The sequence below is a fragment of the Astatotilapia calliptera genome, chromosome 13 (genome assembly GCF_964374335.1).
Source record: "Astatotilapia calliptera chromosome 13, fAstCal68.1, whole genome shotgun sequence".
In the NCBI taxonomy this organism is placed as follows: Eukaryota; Metazoa; Chordata; class Actinopteri; order Cichliformes; family Cichlidae; genus Astatotilapia; species Astatotilapia calliptera.
This window is the reverse complement of record NC_137434.1, coordinates 22,231,927-22,254,917: the sequence shown is the minus strand read 5'-3', so window position 1 is coordinate 22,254,917 and position 22,991 is coordinate 22,231,927. Positions and strand designations below refer to the sequence as shown.

General features: G+C 41.4%; 1 protein-coding gene and 1 long non-coding RNA gene across 2 annotated transcripts; both read right to left on the bottom strand.

Annotated features, from left to right (window-relative positions):
- Positions 1–218: 218 nt before the first annotated feature.
- On the bottom strand, positions 219–2,168 carry olig3 (oligodendrocyte transcription factor 3). Its single transcript, XM_026190601.2, has one exon. It carries the CDS (start codon positions 1,875–1,877, stop codon positions 1,008–1,010), a length of 870 nt encoding a protein of 289 aa, XP_026046386.1. The 5' UTR covers positions 1,878–2,168; the 3' UTR covers positions 219–1,007.
- A 2,730-nt stretch (positions 2,169–4,898) lies between these two features.
- LOC145419617 (uncharacterized) lies at positions 4,899–21,148 on the bottom strand. Its single transcript, XR_013900919.1, has 3 exons — positions 20,944–21,148; positions 5,412–5,535; positions 4,899–5,136 (listed from the first exon to the last, which is right to left on the bottom strand). It is a non-coding gene; the product is annotated as an uncharacterized LOC145419617 (long non-coding RNA).
- Between the last annotated feature and the right edge of the window lie 1,843 nt (positions 21,149–22,991).

Here is a 22,991-nt window from a genome sequence, read left to right as displayed (position 1 = left end):
TGTGCAATGATTACATATATGTGGGCAAAATAAAATATTTAAAGAAGCACAGCTTCGTATTTATCTTAAGATTTTGTCTGAAACTACCAAAATTAATTAAAGAAATAAAAAGTAAAACTGACTTAAACTTCCGGGGGTTTAATTCTTATATGATAGAAAAAAAAATGTCGTTTCGATGATTTGGTGAGTATTTAAAAGAAACAGAGGAATAAATTGGGTATGATTCATAATTCCAGTTTTATTGAAATTTCATCCAGTGACGCTGGGCGATAATAAATATTTCATCAGTCATCAACAATGTACAAAAATAAAGACACGGGGTCTCTGGGCATAACAAATTCATTTCAGCAAAAACAATCATGCTGTGATAATTACACCATCATGCAAAAAAAAAAACAACAGAAGTTAAAATCAAAATAGAAATCAATAGAAATCAGGGCACAAATCGACACACAGTGAGCCACACGATTAAAATAAATCTTAAAAAAATTAAAATTTAAAACAAATTTCCGTGGTGGCAGAATCGTTTTAGCCAAACACAAACATGTTGTTATTTATTTTTTACATAGAACTCAAGTTTAAAATCCTTGGTACAAGGCACAGAGCATTCTTCGTTTTCACAAAATGACGCTTGATATATTTAAAAAATGTTTTAAAAAAAGAAAAAGAAAGAAGCAAAATTTAAATGTTCATGCTGCCTCCTTCACCTTTCACAATGTCATGTGCAACGAAGACTCAGTTAAACACAGCAGGAGCGCGGTGTGTATTTTCTTTCCTTTTTTTTTTTTTTTTTTACCATCAACTGGCAAAAATCAGTAGTCTTTATATATATAGTCTAAGTCCTTGTTACAAGGAGGAAAGAGGCTTTTCTGTTATACGCCAAACAAGAAAACAGACTAAACAACAACATGCACCAGTGAGGCCAAATTCCCCCTCATGCCCTGAATTATCTATTTACAAACATCATTACATCTCTCAGTCTCTGCTGCTCATCAGACACACGGGCATCATTTCATCCCGTCTTTCCCCTCCCCTGAGAGTCTCGTGAGGCCGGTAGAGGTGATGGGGATGTGTGGAGGAGGCGGAGGCACCTGGCAGATGGTGCAGGGACACGGCAGCCCAGCCCAGTGTTGGAAACCGGAGCCCAGCTGCAGGGCCGAGGGCGCAGTTGGAGCCCCCTTCATCAGGGAATGGGGTGCTCTGATGGACGTGAGCCCCGGCAGCGCGCTGGACAGAGTGGAGGACGTGGAAGAAGACAGCGCGCTCCCGAGAAGAGGGTGCACCTGGTGAGCGGCAGCGGCTGCTGCAGCGGCGGCAGCGGCGGGACCTCCGGAGTGTCCGCCGGGGCCGCAGTGGAAGGCTGAGTGCTGCCCTCCGTATATCTCCCCTACCAGCCGCTTCATCTCGTCCAGGGAGCTGGTGAGCATCAGGATGTAGTTCCTGGCCAGAAGCAGCGTGGCGATCTTGGACAACTTCCTCACTGAGGGCCCGTGCGCGTAGGGCATCACCTCTCGTAGGCCGTCCATGGCCAGGTTGAGGTCGTGCATGCGCTTCCTCTCCCGGCCGTTAATCTTGAGACGGAGCTGGTACATTTCCTCCTCGGTGACTTGCTTCTTCAGTTTATACTTGTTGCTGCTGCTGCTGCTGCTGCTGCTACTGCTGCTGCTTCCCACCGACGCGGACTTTGCTTCTCCTGAGCGCAGGTGCTCGCCCCCGCTCATCTTCTGGCGCTGCTGCTCGCCGCTCTGCGTGGAGGAGGACACGGAGGAGCCAATGTGGTGATGATGGTGATGGTGATGCGGGTGGTGGTCACGGAGAAACATGCCGTCCATGTCCGGGGATGAGGCTCTGCTGCTTGGGCTGGAGTCTGAATTCATTTTATGAGTTTGCTTCCGAGGTTGTTGGGTAGGAGGTCGCTGCTGGCTTCCTCCCTCTCTCTCTCTCTCACTCTCACTTTCACTCTCTCCCCACACTCTCCCCTCTCAGCTTTTACTCCCTGCCTCTCCCTTTCTCTCTTTTTCCCGAAGCCTTTAGTCACTCTGGTCACCTGATGTTGCCTGTATCCCTCCTGTCCCGTGCTTCTGTCCTTATCACATCGGTTCCCACTTTGCGTCAGTGTCTGTCGACTTTCACTCTGCGTGTGTCTCTGTAACTCTGCGGTGAGGGGGACACTGATTGTGGGTATTTATACGCGCGGACAGACAAAAGCGGCTTTCCTATTCATAACGCCTAGTTAGGAAGATGACGTGCCCGTTAGAAAGGGGGCGGTGTGCTTTGACTGTCCCAGTGACCGCGGTGCGCAACCATTCACTGCCATTGTCAGAAAACTGTCGGGGGCACCGCGCTTCTCTCCTCTCCCCTCCACTTCTCTCGTGGAAGGGAAAGTTGCTCTTCCTGGAGAAACCGGTCAGTTTTCTTCCTTAGTGATTTTTACTGCACAAAGCACACGCGGTTTATTATGAGATCTTCCCATACTTTACGCACACACGCACCGCGATCACATCCCAAGAAAGAAGAAATACATTTTGAAAAGAGAGCCGTTTAAAATTGTTGTCAAACGCAACTGCAGAGATCATGCTGCATTTTTGTAAAAGAAGAAAACCTCATCAGCCTCACACACACTCACACACACGCTGTTCACTTTGTATCGGACGGTCAAAATTTAAGCCAAAGTCTCCGAGGTTCCGCCGGTGGCCGCCTGAGGGAATGACGAGGAATGGGAAGGGAAATTGCTTTTCCCATTCAGCGGTTAGTGCTGCCGCAGGGGTGCAGGGCCTCCGCTGGGACGGAGGTAACATGCCGGCTCCGACTCGCGGCACTCTGCTGGCCATATGGCAGCATGCGGATGTCAGAGTTTACAAGGCTGTGCCTCATGGTCCAACATCTAGCTTCCATGTGCTGAAAGCACATTATTATTATTATTATTATTATTATTATTATTATTATTATTATTATTATTATTATTATTATTATTATTATTATCTTAAAATAAATACTACTGGAGAAACTGGAAAAACATTCAAACATTGAAATCATTTCAGCAATCAATTAAATTTCATTATAAGCTACTTAAAATACAATATTAGCCAAATACAAGCCATGCACAGAAACCACGTCTAAAAAATTTTATACGACAAAATGGAAAGACATGCCAAACCACAGATGTGTCAAAAACAAAAGGGAAGAAAAACTAATAAATCTTAAAACCAGTCATAAAAATTCTGTATTGTCAACACGCAGTGAAAACAGTCAAAACGTTAGTTTTTATCCACTGAAGCAAAAAGCTGATCTTTCAATGTGCATTAAAATATTGGGCGAATGGTGTAAATTGAGTCAGTATTGTCTATATTGAGCAGCTGAGAGTGCTCTCTCCACTCTGAAGAGTCTACTCCAGATCTGTTTTGTCGAGGTGGAGTGGGGGAACGGGCCACCAACAATAACATGTGGAAGTAACTGAAGCACTCTTCCTCTGACCAACCACCTCAGCATCCCTATCGCTCCATCTGTCTATCCGTGCCTCCATCCATCCATCCGTCTGCACTCTCACCCACCCAGCACTTCAAACCCCCGATAATAAAGTCTGCCTCAAACTCTGCTCCGTGCTTCATCCTTCACCAATGAGATCCCCCTGGTAGAACAGTAAAAATGTGTATTCACAGCCTCATTGTTGGCCCAGCAAAAGAGCCCCTCTCATAAAGGTGCTGCCAATGCAAAGAAAAGCGCTGGTCGGCTTTGCTCTCTCTTGGTGGCATTTGATAGTGTAAAGCTTTGAATACCAATTGCTTGAACTGGACATATGTGAATCCCCTGTAAGCCTACTAATCCTGTCCCCAAGTGTTTCTTTGTGTGTGGGGCAGCCTCGCACACCCAAGAGAAAGTGTTCCTAATCCGGCCAATGTGGAGAAATGTGTGAATGAGAGGGGCAGAGCAGGTCTGTTAGCATGTGTGTGTGTGTCAGATATCAATCTGTGCAGGAACACATGCTTTGCAAAGGGTATTTTTTTGCTTATGTATTTTAGTGTTTGTGAGTGTGTGTGTCCATCTGAGGCCTCTGATTCAACACCACCAGGACACTGGCCTAAATGAAGGCAGTTATTCACTGTTCCCCACACTACTGTCGCAGCAGGTCGCCCATAATGTGCTCTTTTCACTGCGTAAGCTCCTCGTTTTCCTTTTATTCCTCTGTTCGTATCTTTTTTTTTTTATCTCTCCCCCTCTCTCCTCCTCTCACACTCTTTCTCACTCTCTGTACTCCTTCTCACAAGATTCTGGTTAGGGTTGCTTCTTCTCTTGAAACCCTCTCACATTTTTTTTGTTCCTCTCTTTGAGAAGTGGCTCTCTGCCCTCTCACATCAGCTCTCTGGGCAGCAAAAGGACACAATCACAGGGACCCAAATTGAGCCAGCACTATTGCTTTTTTATCTTAGATGTCACCGTTTGAATGTTGTACATATACCATTCTGTAATGCATGTGTATTAGGCATCACAGGTTCATGCAACGTTGGGTCATGAGAAAATTGAGTGTTGCGCATGTGTGCATGTAGACAGAGATGCCTTTAAATGACTGAGATATATAAAAACATTTCTGATGTGTCACCAAAGAGCAGGAAGTAGGAGGTCTGCTTAGATTACCGACCCCAAAAACACAAGATAGTAACACAGTTAAGTCCATAATAGGTCATTTACAGTTTTTTTATAATGTTTGCATGATGGTTTGGTGGTTAGCACCATCACCTTAAAGAAAGAAGGTCCCAGGTTTGAACCCATCAGCTGGCTGAGGGGCTTTCTATGTGGACTTTGCAAGTGACCTGTTGCTATTTACCTGTTCATCTTGCATCCTGCCTGGTGCACCTGGGATAGGATCCAGTAGAAGACGACAGACAACTAAAAGTTCAGAAGATCTTGTTTATTATGATCTCTAAAGGCCCATAGAGTTTGAGTCAGATCCTCCATTTAAATGTAAAAACATCTGAAAAATAGCAACCAGTCTCCTCTTCATCTACCTCCTGGGAGGCTCCGGCTACTAGACCACCTCTACTAGTCTCAGGACAGTCCACAGTGACTGGAAGCTTCTCTCTGGTAGTTTGTGGTCAGCAGTGAGTGTCTGTGACACATGACTGGCTGAGTATCTCTTACCTTAAAGAACAATGACACACATACCTGAGACAATAAAGAAAGTAAAAGTCAGAGCCAAAGATAATAGCTGATGTCACTGGTATAAAAAAGAACTAAAAATTTTATGTGTTGAGTTCTCACATACTCTGAAATGCAGAACGGGAAAGATCGTCAGGAGTTAGACATGTTTTGTCTCCTCATTTTGCCTCTTTGTGTTCTTTCTGCTTTAGTTCACATGGAGTAATCGTCTGTATATCAAACCATGCTTTACTTCAGTAAAGACTGTAAACACTTACCTGGTCTGTGGAGGTGGGCATATGAGTCTTCACTCTGTGACCTTACACATTTAATTATGTGCTGCAGGACCTCATTAGAAATCTTGTTATGGCTTTAAGAGATTAGAGCTTCACCGGGACTCTCCTGAAAGCCAAAATATATCATCATAAATAAGATGAAGCTGTTAACATTATTTTTCAAAAATCACCAAAATGTAACATTTACTGCTGAACAATTTTGTTAAAACGAACTGCTTGAGGCTACAAGACACTAACAATTAATTTGATTTAAAATTGCTTTAAAACCTTTTTCTTTGCTGCATATTAACAAAAGTTGGGTTGTGTGTTTTATATTGTAGAATTTTTTTTTACTTGTAGAGTTTGTCTTTTGTGCCATCTCTTCTGTATCTGATGCTAACTTTCACTTTAAAGGACTATCAAAGGAGTAAAATGTGAATGTATCTGGCATTGGTTCATGCCACATACTTTAACAAATTAACAAAAAAAACAGAAATCTGACAGTAACTTTAAATAAATAAAAATTCAATTATATATTAGTTACTGATGGTTCAAATATAATTGCTCACACAAACCTAAAAATGTATTGCAGTTGTTGCTGAGAGTTATCCTGACTTTATTTAATATGGACCTCCATTAACATCTATATAAAAGTGAGAACAGAAACCTAGAGCCGTTCATTTGTAGCAGTCAAGTAACTGTATGCTCACTGTCTACTTCATAAGTTACACCTTGCTAGTACTGTGTTGGACTGCCATAATTCTTTGATACCATTTGAGCACAGTGAACTCATCATCGTGTTCAAGAAACCAGTTTGAGATGATCTGATCTTTATGACATAGCGAGTTTTCCTGCTGGAAGATGCTATCAGAAGATGGGTACACTGTGGTCATAAAGGGACGGACATGACCAACAACAGTACTCGGGTAAGCTGTGGCATTTAAACAATGTTCAGTTGGTGAGGCACAATGTGCGTGTAGATATTTTCTCTTTTTCTGACCAATCTCTGTAAACCCTAGAGATGGTTGTGTGGAAAACCACAGTAGATCAGGAGTGTCTGAAATAACAACCACACCACATTCAGTCACCTCAGCAGGTGGTCTTGACCATATGTACATGCCTAAATGCATTGGGCTCCTGCCATGTGGCTTATTAACTGTGGTGAATGATTTTCAATCTATATTTCTTCCTCCTTCAGGAGGACAAATGTGTTTTTATGCTAATATAATCTAAAAAAAAAGAAAGAAATTCTTGCAAATAGTTGAGCTGACAGTGGATAGTTTGTTTTTCTTACAGAAACGTTGCCTACACATCATTTTACTGAATACAATCCATGCATGAATAACTGTGGATGTATACTCCTTTCATTTTACCCATCAAAGACACCATCAAACCACAGTTTGAAGTTTCACTAAAAGAGATTTCGCTTAGTTTGAAGTGTTTGAGTGGCAGATGGAAGACAGCAACAGGAGTATTGATATCTCACAGTGATGCCAAGCAAAAACCGTAAAAAAAAGTAGTTCTGAGATTTATTTTTCTAAATGATAGGTCAACATTTGAAAAGTAAAAGATGTACCGCACCTCTCAGATATGTTATGGCAACTTTTAAAAGCTTGATTTTGCCTTCTCAGTTTTCTTTGGGTGAATTGTGGGTAAAAGAATATCAATAAGATTTCTTCATTCCTATTTTGTGAAAAGTAAACAAACCTTCAAATTATAGCAAGCCTTTAATTAAGGAGATGATCAAACGATTAAAATCTCGTTAATTACAGACCTCACAACCATCTCTGCCAACATGAATATTGAGGTCCTAATTAATATTTGTCGGGCTGTTTTGTTCTTGGAAGACACTGGCGTTAATTAGGCAAAAACAAGTCAAATTAACATTTCAGTAATGAAGAAACATACCTTCATGTTCTTATTTCTCTCTGTCTGAACACACTCTGATACAAAATTGGCATCTCAAAGCTTTCTGAGGCATGTTTTTTATCAAACAGAAGCAATGAAGTTTTCAGACACATATTTTTCATCCCAATGCACGACTGATCAATGTGTGCAATTCTTGTTTTCCTTATTGAAAACAATTTTGGAAAACAATTTAGTTTAGAATCTTTGCTACATATCAGTGCAAGAAATCTTTTACATCTTTAACAGTTCTTTGTCAAACATCAAGTAAACACCTGTGACCGTTAAATGACAGCATCCTTTTGGTGCATGCTTGGACTCCTTGATGCACTGCTGCGTCTAAGTCAGATGTGTTGTAACACAACTGAGAGATCAGTGTATATATTGTACTGTATACCTGAGCATTGGCCTAAGGACAACAGACTTGAGCCGTACATAGCAAAGCTATTAACACCAGCTACATCCTGCATCTTGTGTTAGTAGCGCTACAGCTAGCTTGCTAATCAGAACCAACAACCCCACAGTGTTGGTGTCTATGCCCACCCAAAAATGTCCTCTCTGCTGATATACTCTACAACAGTAAGTCAAATTAAATCATGCCATTTGGTAATGAAGCATCTGATCTGCACGAGGTCAGTAAAGCTAAAGCTAACAGACCTTCACAGACCTAAAGCTAACCCTTCAGTTACTAGTAGCTTAGTGCATTTGAAGTGATGGCACATGAATGTCAGATGTCTATTCATATTAATGTACAGAATTCACCTGCTTGCTGCTACTACTGCACATTCACCCAGTGTATATAATATATATATATATATATATAATGTTCTTCCTCTACACCCCCCCCCCCCCCCCCCACCACCCCCAATTTTTGCACATGTCGAGGAGCGTGTCAGGCTACATTTCACTGTGTGTTATACTTGTATAACTATGCATGTGACAAATAAAGAACCTTGAACCTTGAACCTTGAATCTATATATATGAGCTTAGCCCAATGAAAAATTATGCTCCGGGACACGACTCAGTAGATTAGAGGTTGTGATTACTTCATGAACTGCTGTTAGATTGCATTAGATTGAGGTAACTAGCATGACTACCTGGTGGGTGCATGGCGATGACTAGTGATATGGATTAAAGAACTTGAATTTGTTGGATGGCCTGTACAGGTGGTATGAATGGGTGATGTACCCTTAAACCATAAGATAGTTTAAGAAAATCTGTGAAAATGATTTTTATGACTATATTAAAAAAAAGTAATGTTTTTTCTTTTTGAGCTACTGTCACTGATGACACATGACCTAACTCAAAGTGTAAATCTATCACCACCAGATGAAAGCAGCAGCAACATTATTGTAAAATAGCAGTGATACAGCATAAGTACAAAAGTAACCAAGGTAGGTAGAGTTTCCTCTGGAAATTTTAGTAATACTTTATAATACAGCCCAAGAAACGAATGGAATTTTCACCTCTTTTACTTGATATTATGGTGTAATTATATTTACCAACATATACTTGGAGGTACACTAGGGGCTTATTTGTATTAGTGGATCATTCATGATGCACACCAATGTAACACATAATAAAAATGTAAAAAGGCAAGGTTAAGGCACTACATATACTGCCCATGTGCCTCACATGTTAGGCCTTGTCTCGTTTTCTCAGGGAAAGCAAATGCTTTATATCAGTATTATCATGGTTTGACAGCATTTTCATCACATTAAAATTATACCAGCATTGTCTTAGATAGTATAATATGTTTTGTCAATAAGCAGTACTGTCTTAAATATGAATTAATTGGATTTTCTACCATGCAACATAGTTTATAACCTCTGTTTTGTTGGATGTCTTTCAGGGTGTGTGAGTGCAAACCAGGAGTGAAAGTGACACTATGCACGCTGTTAGTTATACATTTTTGGAATTAATTAGCTTTTTTATTAGCTAATTACAATATTGGATCGTGTTGAGTGTTGATATTAATATTTTTGCTCTAAAACTAACTTAACTGCAATTTTAATTTATTTCTTTAACCTTTAAACTCATCCTCTTCAGTATCATCCTCCCTTTGGTCATCAGTCATCCTCCTCCTCATTAGACTCACACTCATACAAGCACACACAGACACACACACACAGTTACACACACACGGTTACACACACCACCAGCACTTAACCAGCCTCCAGCCCAGCCCACCAGCTTTTGCAACAAGATTCTCCTTTTAACTGTCCCTTTCAGCGTGGGACAATTAGACACCTCCCACCGCCTCCTTTCAGGCCGCAGCTCCAGCCTCGCCTCCTCTCCTCCCCATTCTGCTCCCTGTTTCACTTTGTGTCCGCTTCGCCCCCTCGCAATGGGTGCACATGACCAGAAAATGAAGCAGGGGTCTCTGCAAGCGGGGAATGAAAGCGAGTATGTTTGTGCGTGTTTGAGAGAAAGACAGAGAGAAGGAGGGAGATTAACATGTAAGATTTAAGCTGATGGGGTGAGGGTGGGTGAGCGGGGTTACATGTAGAGATCAGATCAGGTCTGATCTGTGCACATGTTTGCGTGCATGTGTGGTTCAGTGATGACTGCCCATCCATCTCAACCCTGGCTGTATAACGCTCACCATCCACACTGGGTTATAATGATTCACATTCACAAATACAGTCCCTTCTTTTAAACATATGTATGTTGGACGGCAGACACACTCATACACACTCGATTAGAGGAGTACTGCAGGCTGCAGTGTCTAAGGCCTGGATACTGTTAGAGAGATTATCACATCATTAACTCCTAATGAAAAACCAATTCAGACAGCTCCCCCCCGGCGCTCTGTGTTCGCTAGGTAGCAGGGGCAGTGAAACATAAGCCATCCATGCTTCTTATTCATTGAAGCTCTGGCTCAGCATGCTAATCACACAAACAGTCTAAAAAGAAAGTGTCACGGCTGGCGGAGGGAGCCGTGTGGTGTGGAGGAAAAGGAGGACCCAAGATGCAGCAAACTGATGATACGAGTGATGTTTTATTTACAAGGTGGTGGTGACAAAAACAGGCAACGAGGTATGAGTACTTTACAAACGGAAACCTAAACTGGGAGAAACTAAGTGACAAACCTGAGACCATACAAAAGGGGTGCGGGGCAGAGAGACGCAGAGACAGGAACACCATAGAACGCAGAGGTAGACGGATGAACGCAGACGAGCCGACAACAGGCAGGAGAACACACAGGGCTTAAATACACACCAGTAATCAGGGGATGAGGGACAGGAGGGCAACACAGCTGGGAGAAATCAGAACTGACGGGACAGGGGAAATGTAAACTGAACACACTCACATCAGACAGAGACCTTCACAATAAAACAGGAAACTCAGACACGGGGAACCAAACAAGACACAGATCTAAACAGACAGCTTCACAAACAGATGGGGTGACACCATAGACAGACAGATACAGATGCAGACTCAGAGGCAGACCGAATATAACACAGAACTAAAACAATCATCATCATCATCATCTGGAAAATGATAACAAACTATAAGCGCTGGATCACCGACCCAGGACCATGACAGAAAGAGAAGATAGAAAAAAGAAATATGAGCTTAACTAATGAGTGTTACTCCCATTAAAATCATTTAGGTACCAGGATAGTCGTAATACTAGAATTTCATATGGATGCTCAGGAAAATACGCAAAAAAATGCCATATAAATATCAGTTTATTTACACATTATTACTGTTGTTGCTTTATTTATAGCCATAGGAATTAGCTGCTAAGCTATGGGGTAACGGTGTCTTTGGCTGATCCTGCTACAGATCGATCCTCATGTTTGATTTGGCAAAATTTAATTCCAGATGTGTTTCCTGATGCGACCATCCATTATCCAGGCTTGAGACCAACACCAGCAGTAGTAATACAGTTGCTTGGGATACTTTGAGGCTGGGTTTGAGGCTATCAGCAGGGGTTAAAGTGGAATATCACCGGTGGGAACCAAAAATTGGGTGAGCACAGTGGATTTTTCATGTGCAGGCTGTGATCAGCTGACTTGTGCTGCTACTCCCATGGTTAGCTGTTTGATCTTCCACCTGCCAAAGTGTCCTCGGGCAAGTCACTGAAGTCAAATTTGCTTCTGATTGCATCCTTGCACTACTAGCAGGTGGATTAATGGCAGCATGTCAATAACGTATCTGACTTATGATCCATCACAATTAATAGGTTAGTATAATGCATGAAATACAGAAAGAAAGTTACAAGTTTTCTTGGTTGGTTTGCTGTCTTGCACAAACTAGTGAGAAATAAAATCCACAGAGACGTCAAGGAAGCTTGTTAACAGTCACATCAAGGACAAATAAATCCTGTTTCAGTGAAATCTCACCAATACTCCACGAGGAGTAGCGAGTCCCCGTAAAACAACCTGTATTACCTTAAGCACAGTGTGGTTATAGACCCTTGAGGTAGTCATTGTGTGCAAGTTTCACAAACATTTGACCTATAGTAGCAGCTAAAATTGTTCCTTAAAAGGTCATATAGGCCCCTGCAGCTGTGCTATATTTATTTCTCGTCAACACTAACTAATATTTTGAAACGATAGGTGTCTCCACTTAAGACAATATCACGTCAAACGAGCTGATAAGGAGGAGAAAAAGTAAAAAACAAAGGCCGAGACTTTGTCGAGGGGTTTTCTTTGCAAAGTTTTTAAACAGTTGCAACATCTATCTGTGTGTATTTGTATGTCTTTAAACCTTGAAGGGATACCATTAAAACTGTGGCAAAAACCAGCATAATCGTACACTTGTGTCTTCAGCCCAGCAGCTACATCTGGCCATGTTTGGTTCCTCAACTCTTCAAGGTAAATGAACACAAATTTTGTGCATTACAGTAAGAGATATCTGCCTTCTTTTTGAAACCATCGCCCCCCGCTGGCCACTGAAAAGAATGGCATTTTAAGGCACTTTCACTTTGGTTTCATTGTTCAGACCAGAAAATCTATGTCCATCCTTTATATACAGCCTATGCTTGTGTCTCAGTTAATAAATCAGCAGCAGGCAGGCCAGCCTGTTTATCATCTCTTCTTGTCAAAGCTGAAACTGGAGTTTCTTCTCTGATTTGCTGATGAAATGAAATTTTCTTCATAGCTTAATAGGTAGAGTTTGAGAAAGAGGAAGTTTATGGCACCAAAATACCAGACGGTGAGGAAACAAAATCATCCGTCCTGTGACTCTTTGCCTCGTGACATCCTGTCCTGTGTACAGCAGTTTTATAGTAATGTGTCTCCCCATGCACTCTTTTTTTTTGAGCGTTTGAAGGCACGTGCGGCGTGTGTATGTGTGTTTTCCTTGCACACAGCAATAATAAAAAGCACATCAGCACAGGCCACATTTTTCAAGTTTGTTTGACGCATTTAAAATGCTAATAACTAGTTTATTATGTGCTACATCAAATGCAAATGTTCTGTTTTACTGCCACAAAGTTCGGTCGACGTTAGCATTTGCATATCTTATGTCTGTCTCCTTAGCATGCATGGAGGAACTGGATAGCGGGCAGACTCCCAATAAATAACATTAACAGGCACATTAGATAAACAAGCTCCAATGATGCCGCTATTAGGAGATGCAGAGGCATAGTCGGCTTAAATGTAGGTGTTTGACACAGCAGCATATGGTGTGCAAATTCCCCCAAATCAACCTAACGCCAACGTTATCTGGAAATGTCAGGGGGAGCAGACGGATTGAAAAAACATTGCTTTAACGGCAGACGCTTTACGATGTTGAGAAAATGCTGTGGAGGAATTTGCCTCTTTAAGACCAACTGGCGAATGGTGCTCCTCCGTGTGTGTGTGTGTGTGTGTGCAGCGGGGGATGTGTCGTGTCTTTGTGTGTGTGAAAGAGAGGGACAGCCATTAAGATCGTAGTTCAAACTTTAATTGTAAATGCGAAACTTTGTCTGGTTTAATGTTTGGTTCACTTCATGTCTTAATCACCTCCCGGCTCCATTCAGACACCAACCGAGATGTAAACATTCCATAAAGACGATCATATATTCTCTGACTGTCGAGCCTGTAATTCATTATAAATATGAGATGGAACACAATGACATTTTAACGCCGTTGGTTTTGCAACTTTTTTTTTTAAACAATTGCTTTGAGATGTGGCATGCTGACAGATGGGTGCCCCCCCCCCCCCCCCCCCAACCCCCGTCCCGTATTTTACACAATGAGAAGCCAGTTTAAACGAACATGCTTCAAAATGTCACCACTGCAACATATGCGACATATTTCTAACAAAAAACAACAACAAAGGCAACTTTGGAATTTTATGGCAATCTTCTTGGTCCAGAAGGTATATTGTAACATTTTGGGATGTCCGTAAATTTTCAAGTTACACACAAGATGGGGAAAGGGTGGGGCGGATAACCATAAACGGTGGGGAAAGAAAGGAAAACCACAACAAGACACTCTTCTTTTGTCTGCTCCCTTCAGTCACCAGAGTGGATCATCTGCCTCCAGATCCTCCTCAAAAGCATCCTCTTATGTCACACCGACCCTCTGCATGTCCTTGTTCACTACATCAGTTAATCTTCCTCTTTTCCTACTGCCTGGCAGCTCCATCTTCAACACTCTTTATATTTAGTATATCTATAACCCTCCTCTGCACATGTTCAAACCACCTCAGCCTTGCCTCTCTAACGTTGTCTCCAAAGCACTCATCCTGAGCTGTCCCTCTGATATACTCATTTCTAATCTTTTCCCTCTGGTCACTCCCAATAAAAATCTACGCATCTTCAGCTCTGCCACCTCCACCTCAGCCTCCTCAGTGCCACTATCCCCAATTCATACCTCAGCAGGTTTCACTAGCATCTTGTAAAAGATGTCTTTCACTCCTCCTGCTGTTCTTCTGACACTTTTGTGCACTGTCCGTTTCTTTGGATGGTTGACCCTAGATATTTAAACTTCTTCTGCTTTGGTGTCGTTTCAGTTTATCATGGACCTCTAGACTCGATCACATAAGCCATAAAAAAAGTTAGTAAGCCTTTAGTCAATTTGCATCCACATGACTGGTTTAGAATATTTAAATAAAGAATATTTTAATTTCTATGCGCTTGACTTTCACCTTAAGCTTCTATCTGTTAATCAAAGTGAAACTTATCACACTGCAATTGTAATTACAAGATAATTTAGTTTAAATAAGCAGGGATTGGAACAAATATTATCTTGGCTCGGATTTTTAAACCTTGTTAAAATGTCAGCATAGATTTAACCTGTCTTGTAGTTTATGTAATTATAAATGCATTAACATAGGCTCTCTTTAACCCAACAGTCTCCTCTCTCTTCCCTTCAGACCTCCTTTCCTCTCTTCTAAAGGCCACTCGTGACGAGATGCCAGTGTTCACTTGTTCCTCCATTTGTACTCACTGTACACCCGGGCACTCTGGATGAGTGTCAGCTACATACCACAAACAAATGCTGAAGTGTAGATGCTAATTCTCGCTTTTTGAGACTCCCTCCTTCCTCCTTCCAGCATGCCCAATAATCTCTTCTCCTCTCTCTCTGTCTGCCTCCCTCTCTGCTCCTAATCCGCTCCACAGCCGTGAAAACTCTCCATGAGAGAGAGATGACCCGTTCTAATGGGTGGAGGCAACCACCCACACACACAGCCGCGGAGGGTCCAGCCAAAACACACACAAAACACACACATAACACACACACACAGAGCCGAAGATTGCCGGGCTTATCAAGACGCAGCGAGCCAAGGAGACTCTGCACGATTTAAACCGTTAACAGATGATTTTCAAGTTTGAGGAAATCCTGCCCTGCTCTGTCAAAACAGACGGTTGAAGCTGGTCTGGAGATGAAGTTATTAGATCATTAACCGATTGGTCACTTCACAGAAAATCTATCACGATGGTTTGCTTGTGTGGTAAAGTAGCAAAGCAAAACTTTTGCTCGCTCCAGCTTCTAAAGTGATAGTTTATCTGATTTACATTCATGTAACGTCTCAATTTTAAACATCCAACTAAACAAAACTATTTGAATAAGTCGACTCTGGCTTAGTTTTCTGGCAGTTTATAATTAATATTATACTTTATTATAAAATATTGCCAGATTAATCAGTGAAATAAGTGAAATGTTGAACTTGTACTGTTTATACTTCTGTATTGATCTACTGCAGAAATAAAAATAAAGGTTGCGCCGCCCGTGAGCACACCTGTTTGTTTGTCTTTAACCATAACTGCCCATTAGTTACTGATTTATTTCAGGTAAAGAGATAGCTTGACATTTTATTCACAACTGTATTCCTTCAGTTGAAAATAATGCAGCGAGCTTCTGAAAGATTGTACTAAAAAAAAGAAGCAAAAAACACTGCGGTGATTAGAGTATTTGAAACTGCTTGAACACTTTCTGATTATCAGAGTATGAAATCAGGCTTTGAAAGCTTTGTCTTGTAAAACAATTACATAGTGGATTTAAGTTAATTATTTCTTTATTTATCTATTTTTAAGTTTTTGGAAATTGGATGTAATTTGCACATGAGGTATAATCTTATTAAACATAGAATAATTTGAGTAATTAAATGAATACTGGCATGTGTATGAGGGATTTTTCTTTCCACAATCTCAAAATTGACAGGTAGATGAAGAAGCATTTATTTATTTGTTTGTTTGCTTTAATGTCTTGCTTTAAACCTTAAATAACAACTAAACCAAGCCATAGTGGATCATCACATCATAAGCTTTTAATTGTGATGAACTCATCAGCCTTTGCTTCTGTATTTTTTCTCCACAAACTCCTGAAAGAACAACAAAGTCTTGAAATGCTCCGCTATCTCTTGTGTACTGTTGGTTTCAGTGAAAGCTAAAAATGACACAAGGATCCTGGACCATAAACTGCAAACAATGACTCAACACAAAGCTTCAAAAAGCGAGCAGTTTTGCAGATTTTACCTGAGCAACCTTGTAAAGAAAGATAAAAATGGTGACTTTTGTGCACTTTTGGATTCAAAAATAGTAGTTCACAATTTAAGCAGCTGTGTGATAAAATGGTTTGACCTGAGATGGTATTTAAACATCTCCAATGAAAGAACATTCAAACTCATCATATCAGCTGAGATCGAACAAAGACTCCTCTCCAGAACGAGGGAAAACCTCGCCGTGGATCGCACCAGCTGTTTTGGTGAGCTGAGTGTGTGCAGGTGTTGAGCTCTCAGTGGGATCGTTCACCCATTTTCCTTCATGCTTGTTTATTAGACCCCTTAAAGGACACACGCAGCTGCTTTTGAATGTTGTTAGCCAGTTGGGTACAGATTACATATGCTCTCCATCCCCGCTGAACATTTGCCAAAGCGAACTACGAGCTTTAAGATTATCATTTAGTCAATAGCATTAAATGCACAATAGTTTTCTCTGGGTCTTTTTCTCCAAGGTTTTCTTTACAGAGAAAAGGGTTTGCGATTTGGCTGGTTTTTACTGAGTGACACATTTGTTCGCCGTATCCTCGAGTGTGACACAAGGACAGTTTAATTACTGTATGATTATGTCACGAAAAAAAGAAAGAAAAAAAGGGTTTTAAACCTCTACAAACAATTTTAAATTGTGTTCCTATTTCATTAATCAAAATAATGTGCATTAGAAAAAGATCAGATGAGTGGTGAAGACAGAATTTGTTGGTAAAAATAGAATTTGTTTTAAAAGCGTCAGATTTGTTACATTTAGACTACAAACCACAGTTAGTAGTATACTACTATAAAGTTGCACTATTTGTATTTAAAGCCTTAAATGGTCTTACACCTGCATATGTGCTACATATGCTGCATCCATTCACTTCCTGAAGATCATTAGGGTCTGCTTCCCAGTCACTCTTGACTGTCCAGTGATCGAAGTTTATTGTGCCTCTGCTGTGGTTGAACTAAAACTCTCCCAAGCGACCTCAGAAATTCATCAGCTGTGGCGATATTTAAATCTGAGCTAAAGAAATGCTTTTTTTTCTCTTTAGCTTTTTTTTCCTCTTAAGCTTTTGGAAGCTGATATCTGGAACTGTGTTCAGAGGACAAGCTGCTCTTGTGTTATTTTACATAAATGCTGTGAATGTGTGCATTACGGATTTTTAGGAACTACTTTTAGTTTTTCATTGTTTAAATTTTTCGTAGTATAGCACTTTGATTTAAACACGCTTTATTAATAACATTTAATTATTGCTTTCTCTCTCCAAGCGTCAAATATTTGAACATAAGCTGTATGTCAGCAAGATTGTTTTTTCTTCTCATAATGAGGAATCGTTCATTTATGTATTTGGTCACAGATTAAGTGACATAACCGGTTGCAGGTCACAGATGCTGTTTTCCAGATTTTCCAGAATTATTTCAGATCTTCCTGTGACATCAAACTGATTAAACCTTTTATTGAGCTGATGTTCAGGAAAGATTGGTTTGGTTCAGTGCAGCAACAAAAATCTAAATCTTCCCCTAAGCTCAACAATTCATAAGTATAGCTTTTAATTTATAACCTACTCTCTACGTCTTCAGTGTTGTCATTGTCTGTTCGGTGTATTTTATATAATGTTAATCCATCATGCTCTCCAGTGTCAGCTGGAAAGGTTGCATGCAACTTAGCCATCTAACACAGCTCCAGCTGCACAAAGTGATAGAGAGCATGAGTGAGCTGTAGCACTAATGCATGTTAAGTCACTGATCTCACATATGAAGTTCTCTGCACCTTCTTCACTGTGTTCTGCTAACGTCAGTCACATACATTCACATACAAGTGATGAGGAAATGCAGGTAGTCCAGCCTGGTAGCAGTTCCAGTGTGACTATTATGACCTGAGGCTAACATGAGTGTCATCATGCTGTTGTAACGAGGTTCATGTAATCAATCACAATCAACACATTCAAGTTATATTAATAAAGAGAAAAAATGCTTTCTGTCTCATTAACAACATATACAGGCTTTAAAGACAACACAGACATGTTTTTTTGCTCAAACAATATGGGGCCTGTCTACCCTGGCACACACACACACACACACACACACACACACACACACACACACACACACACACACACACACACACACACACACACACACACACACACACACACACACACACACATACACAAACATAGCCCTGCTAGTTAGCAACAGCAACACTGGCCTTTTTCTAGAGCATTTTCTCCAGACCGGCTCCTCTGGCCATGCTTCAACAGATGGCCCAACAGATCCCTGGACGGGCCTGTAAGGTGGAGAGAAAGGGGCTGTGTGGGAGGAGGGGGGGGTTGGCACCCTCTAAGGAAGGCTGAGGGGGGTGTAGTGTGGGTGAGGGAGGAAAGAGACATATGTCCACAGTCCTGGCCCCTGCTGACGGACTGTCTCTGCTGGCTGCTTAGCGATTGGCTTGTCTTTCTCACAAACACACCACACACATGCATTAGCATGTTTTTGCCACTTAGGTGGATGCTGCATTGACTTCCATATATCCCCTGATGACTGTTATAATTCTATAGACAAATGCTCAGTCTTAACCCTTAAAAAGGCAGCTTACTTATTTACTCCTTCTCCCCCCGCATTGGGAGGTGACTCCTTGTGATGTGACTGGGTGAACAAACTGTTGTCCTCACAATGCGAGCAGCATATGCACGCACACACACACACACACACACACATGCACACACGTGCACAGATACATAAACTTATTCCAATAAGTCTGGCAGATCGCTGCAGTACAGCTCGTCTTCCTCTCCATCTGCAGCTAAAAGACCCACGCGCCCCGACAATGAGGTGACCATGTCACTGCCTGAGCTGAAGCAGAGGGATGGCGAGAGAGAGAGAGAGAGAGCGAGGGAGAAAAGCAAGAAGTAGGGGGAGAGAGGGGAGGGAGGGGACGAGGGAGGGACACATTAACAAGCTATAATCTCAACTGCCTTATCCATAATGCATTGTGTGGGCCAATTTACATGGTGCTGGTCCCTCTGGGAGAAAGGAGATCATCCATCACATTACTTTATTAGCTCCCTCACTCTCTCTCACAGATGCGTGCGCACACACACACACACACACACACACACACACACACACACACACACACATCATTATTTGTCTCTGCCTCTCCCTCTGTTTTGTGGGCCTGTTTTGTCATGGTTGTTGTTTCAAACTGCTGCTGCCTCTATAAAACAACTCCAAACCGAGCTGTGTTTTGCAGACTGTGACAAGCAGTGAGGGATTTTTTTTATTTTTTTAAATGTGACAGCCGCTGGTTTCAGCATGCATCAGAGGATTTAGGTACCTGACAGGAATCTGAGGCTGAGCCTTGTTTTTCTGAAGGTAAACTGAACACACACAAAGTAATTAAACACTGACTGATTTCCCTTAATTTAATATGAAGCTTTAGGGGATATTTGATGAAATTTAACATGAATAATGAATTACACCGTGGCCCTTTCAAACAGGTAGCCTTATATTGTTAGCAAACAGTATTTGAAAGAAGAAAAATAATATTTCTCTTCAATTTAAGTCTGTTCAAATCTACCCTCTAATTTTAAAGGATCAAATAATTTTCTTTATCATCAAAATATTTGTTTTTCTAAAGCAAATTTTATGCAAAAGCAGTGTTGCAACATTTAAAGAGCATTATAAATCAACCAGTACAGGAGTTATGAATCAAAATCAATAAATTTGTTCATGATCAGTGAGGAAGAAAACACGTTCATTTTATTTTTTGCGCACGTATTATATTTTTAAACACACATTTTATGTTTCTTATACTGTTTAAATATCAAGCACGATGGAATCCACGCATAAACATTTTCATGCTTCCTTTATTGATAAAGTTACTGTTTGGTTTTTACTGGTTTTTCATTAGGTTAATTCAACATTTCGATTTTTAAAATGATTTCGAGTTCATTCTAAAGGTATGTTAAAACACGCCGATTTATTTTGTTATCGTGGGCTGGTTTGGCAGGATGTGCGCACGGTGTGTTTGTGTTGGCTGATAGACTCAGAATCAAGGAAATTAATTGTTGCCACTTTAGCCACACACACACACACGGATTACAGATCCATCAGATCCCGCAGTCACCCTGTGAATAAAACGAGCTGTAATTGCAATCATATATGTGTGGCTTCAGCTCCGCGCGCCATACCGTACCATTAGTATCGCAAATAAGTAATAATTTGCTAATGACAACATTATGTTGAGTCAGTTTAGGGGCAATTAAAGTGAGTGATATTTACATATGCCTAATGAATCACCGAGCGTGGCAGTTCGGGCGGACTCTAATGAATATTCATCCAGGCATTTCTCCCCTGCGCGCAGCAGTTTATAAACTGAATTATGGCTGATTTGCCCTTTTAAAAAATGAACATGGGCGCATCTCCCACAAGGAGGCGGCGAACAATAACGTCTGATTATAAAAATGTTTTACTGCTAAACTGCCGGTGAGGAGACGGCGGCAGCGTGGTAAAAGACTCTCTTTGGAGGGGTGCTGAGGAGGGAGAGCCCACCTAAAATCAATCCAATTTAGTCTGGGCCCTCTCCACCTCTTTTTAGACTGACAGAAATATTCGCAGCGTGCTCTGTCATCGCACTGGACATGTTCAGCAGCTGCTTTTACTAGAGGAGTCTGCCTTCAGGTTATCCCGAGCAGAGGTTAGACTCACACCAACCTTTAAAAGCGCGGGGTTGACTCGCTCCTCCACCCGCCTGTGATTTCTCCGGTAATTGCCCCCGGTTGGTGGGTGAGTCGGCTGAGCGTTGACCTCTCAGGTGCGGGGCCAACAGGCGGTATCGGTTTGCATTCAGAGGGCGCTTAACAAGATGGGCTGCACGTTTATCATGCAAATAAGCAGCTCTCTAGCAGGTGTCAGCGCACACTCGCATGAGTGCGCACGCACACGTGCATGCGCGCGAGCAGAGGCTTTAACAGCACTGCAGTCATTATCGCATTACAAATGTAACCACAGACACACAAGGCTGACATATGCAGCTGTGCCTCATAATGACCAATGGCCCAAAAACAATACTCAATGATTAAAAAATACATTAAAATCACACTGAGCACAACTGTAAACCAAAACATCATTTTATTGTAAACATTTTGCACATTATAAGCATGTGGCTGTATTTTTAGATGTAGCATACATATGTGCACTCATAGCCAAGAGGCTTTGGGAAGCATTTTCATTTTTTTCATATATGTTTAGATTTTCAAATACAGATCCCGAATGTTTAAGAGTCTAAATCTTTTATTATTATATAATTAAAGATAATACTGTCTGGCTTTATTAAGTGAAACATGCAGAATCGCTGCCTACAGATATAACACTCCCCACAAGCTTTATGTTGCTGCTGATAAATTATGACAACTTTTACATTTAGGTTAACTGCATCTGTAGATCGCTTCAGTCCTTCCTCAGTCCTTCAGTTTGTCGCCACCTCTTTGATTCAAATGTATCTGCTGCCACCTTGTGGTTTATTTGTGCCACTGTCGTTTTTGGGAGTAGCACAAATGACAGTTGCACACATTTTGTTTCATACGCTGCAACTTCAGTTGTCTGGATTATATTGTTTAGATGGGAAATGAATTCTTATATAGTCTTTGTCTGCTCCACTTCAGCACTAAGACCACTTTATACAACATGTTCCATTTGCTGCTTAACACCGAGAAGACCAAGGAGCTCATCGTGGACTACAGGAGGAATGCTGACCCACATCCACCCATCCACATTAAGAGGACGGCTGTGGAGCGTGTGAGCAGCTTCAAGTTCCTGGGAGTCCACATCTCCGAGGATCTCACCTGGACGACCAACTGCTCCAAGCTGGTCAAGAAGGCTCACCAGCGCCTCTTCTTCTTGAGGACTCTGAGGAAGAACCACCTGTCCTCAGACATCCTGGTGAACTTCTATCGCTGCACCATCGAGAGCATCCTGACCAACTGTATAACAGTCTGGTACGGGAACTGCTCTGCCTCGGACCGGAAGGCGTTGCAGAGGGTCGTGAAAACTGCCCAGCGCATCGCCGGAGCACCACTTCCTGCCATAAAAGACATCTACAGGAAGCGGTGTCTGAAAAGGGCTGGGAAAATCATCAAAGACCCCAGTCACCCATCACATGGACTCTTCACCCTCCTGCCCTCTGGGAGGCGCCACAGGAGCCTCCGGACTAAGACCACCAGGTACCGGAACAGCTTCTTCCCCACAGCTGTCAGACTCCTGAACTCTGCCTCCTGACATCTGACCCACGTTAAACTCATGGACTGAACATACACACACCCACAATGGACAACTGTACCCTCAAACACAATAATAACATGGACTGAACCACCACTCACAACCACTAGCACTTTATATAGCCTCTGTAGAAACTATCTACACCCTCACTTATCTTAACTGCACTACTGTATAGCTCTGTGTAAATAATCATTCTGTACATTCGATAATTTTTAACCCTACAACTGTTTACAACTTGCATAGTTCCCATTTCTGTATAGCTGTATATCCCAGATTCTGTAAAGTTATTTATTTCATATTCTGTATAGTTTTTCATATTTATATCCTGTTCATATCCTGTACATAGCTTGTACTCACTACAGCCTGTACATACTTATAGTTATAGAATATTCACAACATACTTCATACCGTGTACATTATAACATACCATAATAGACCCATTTCTGTAATATATTTACATATCTATATTATTGCTAATATATATT

What these genes read in the sequence shown, in the direction of transcription:
- olig3 (XM_026190601.2), bottom strand. Translation starts at nt 1,877, where the DNA reads ATGAATTCAGACTCCAGCCCAAGCAGCAGAGCCTCATCCCCGGACATG.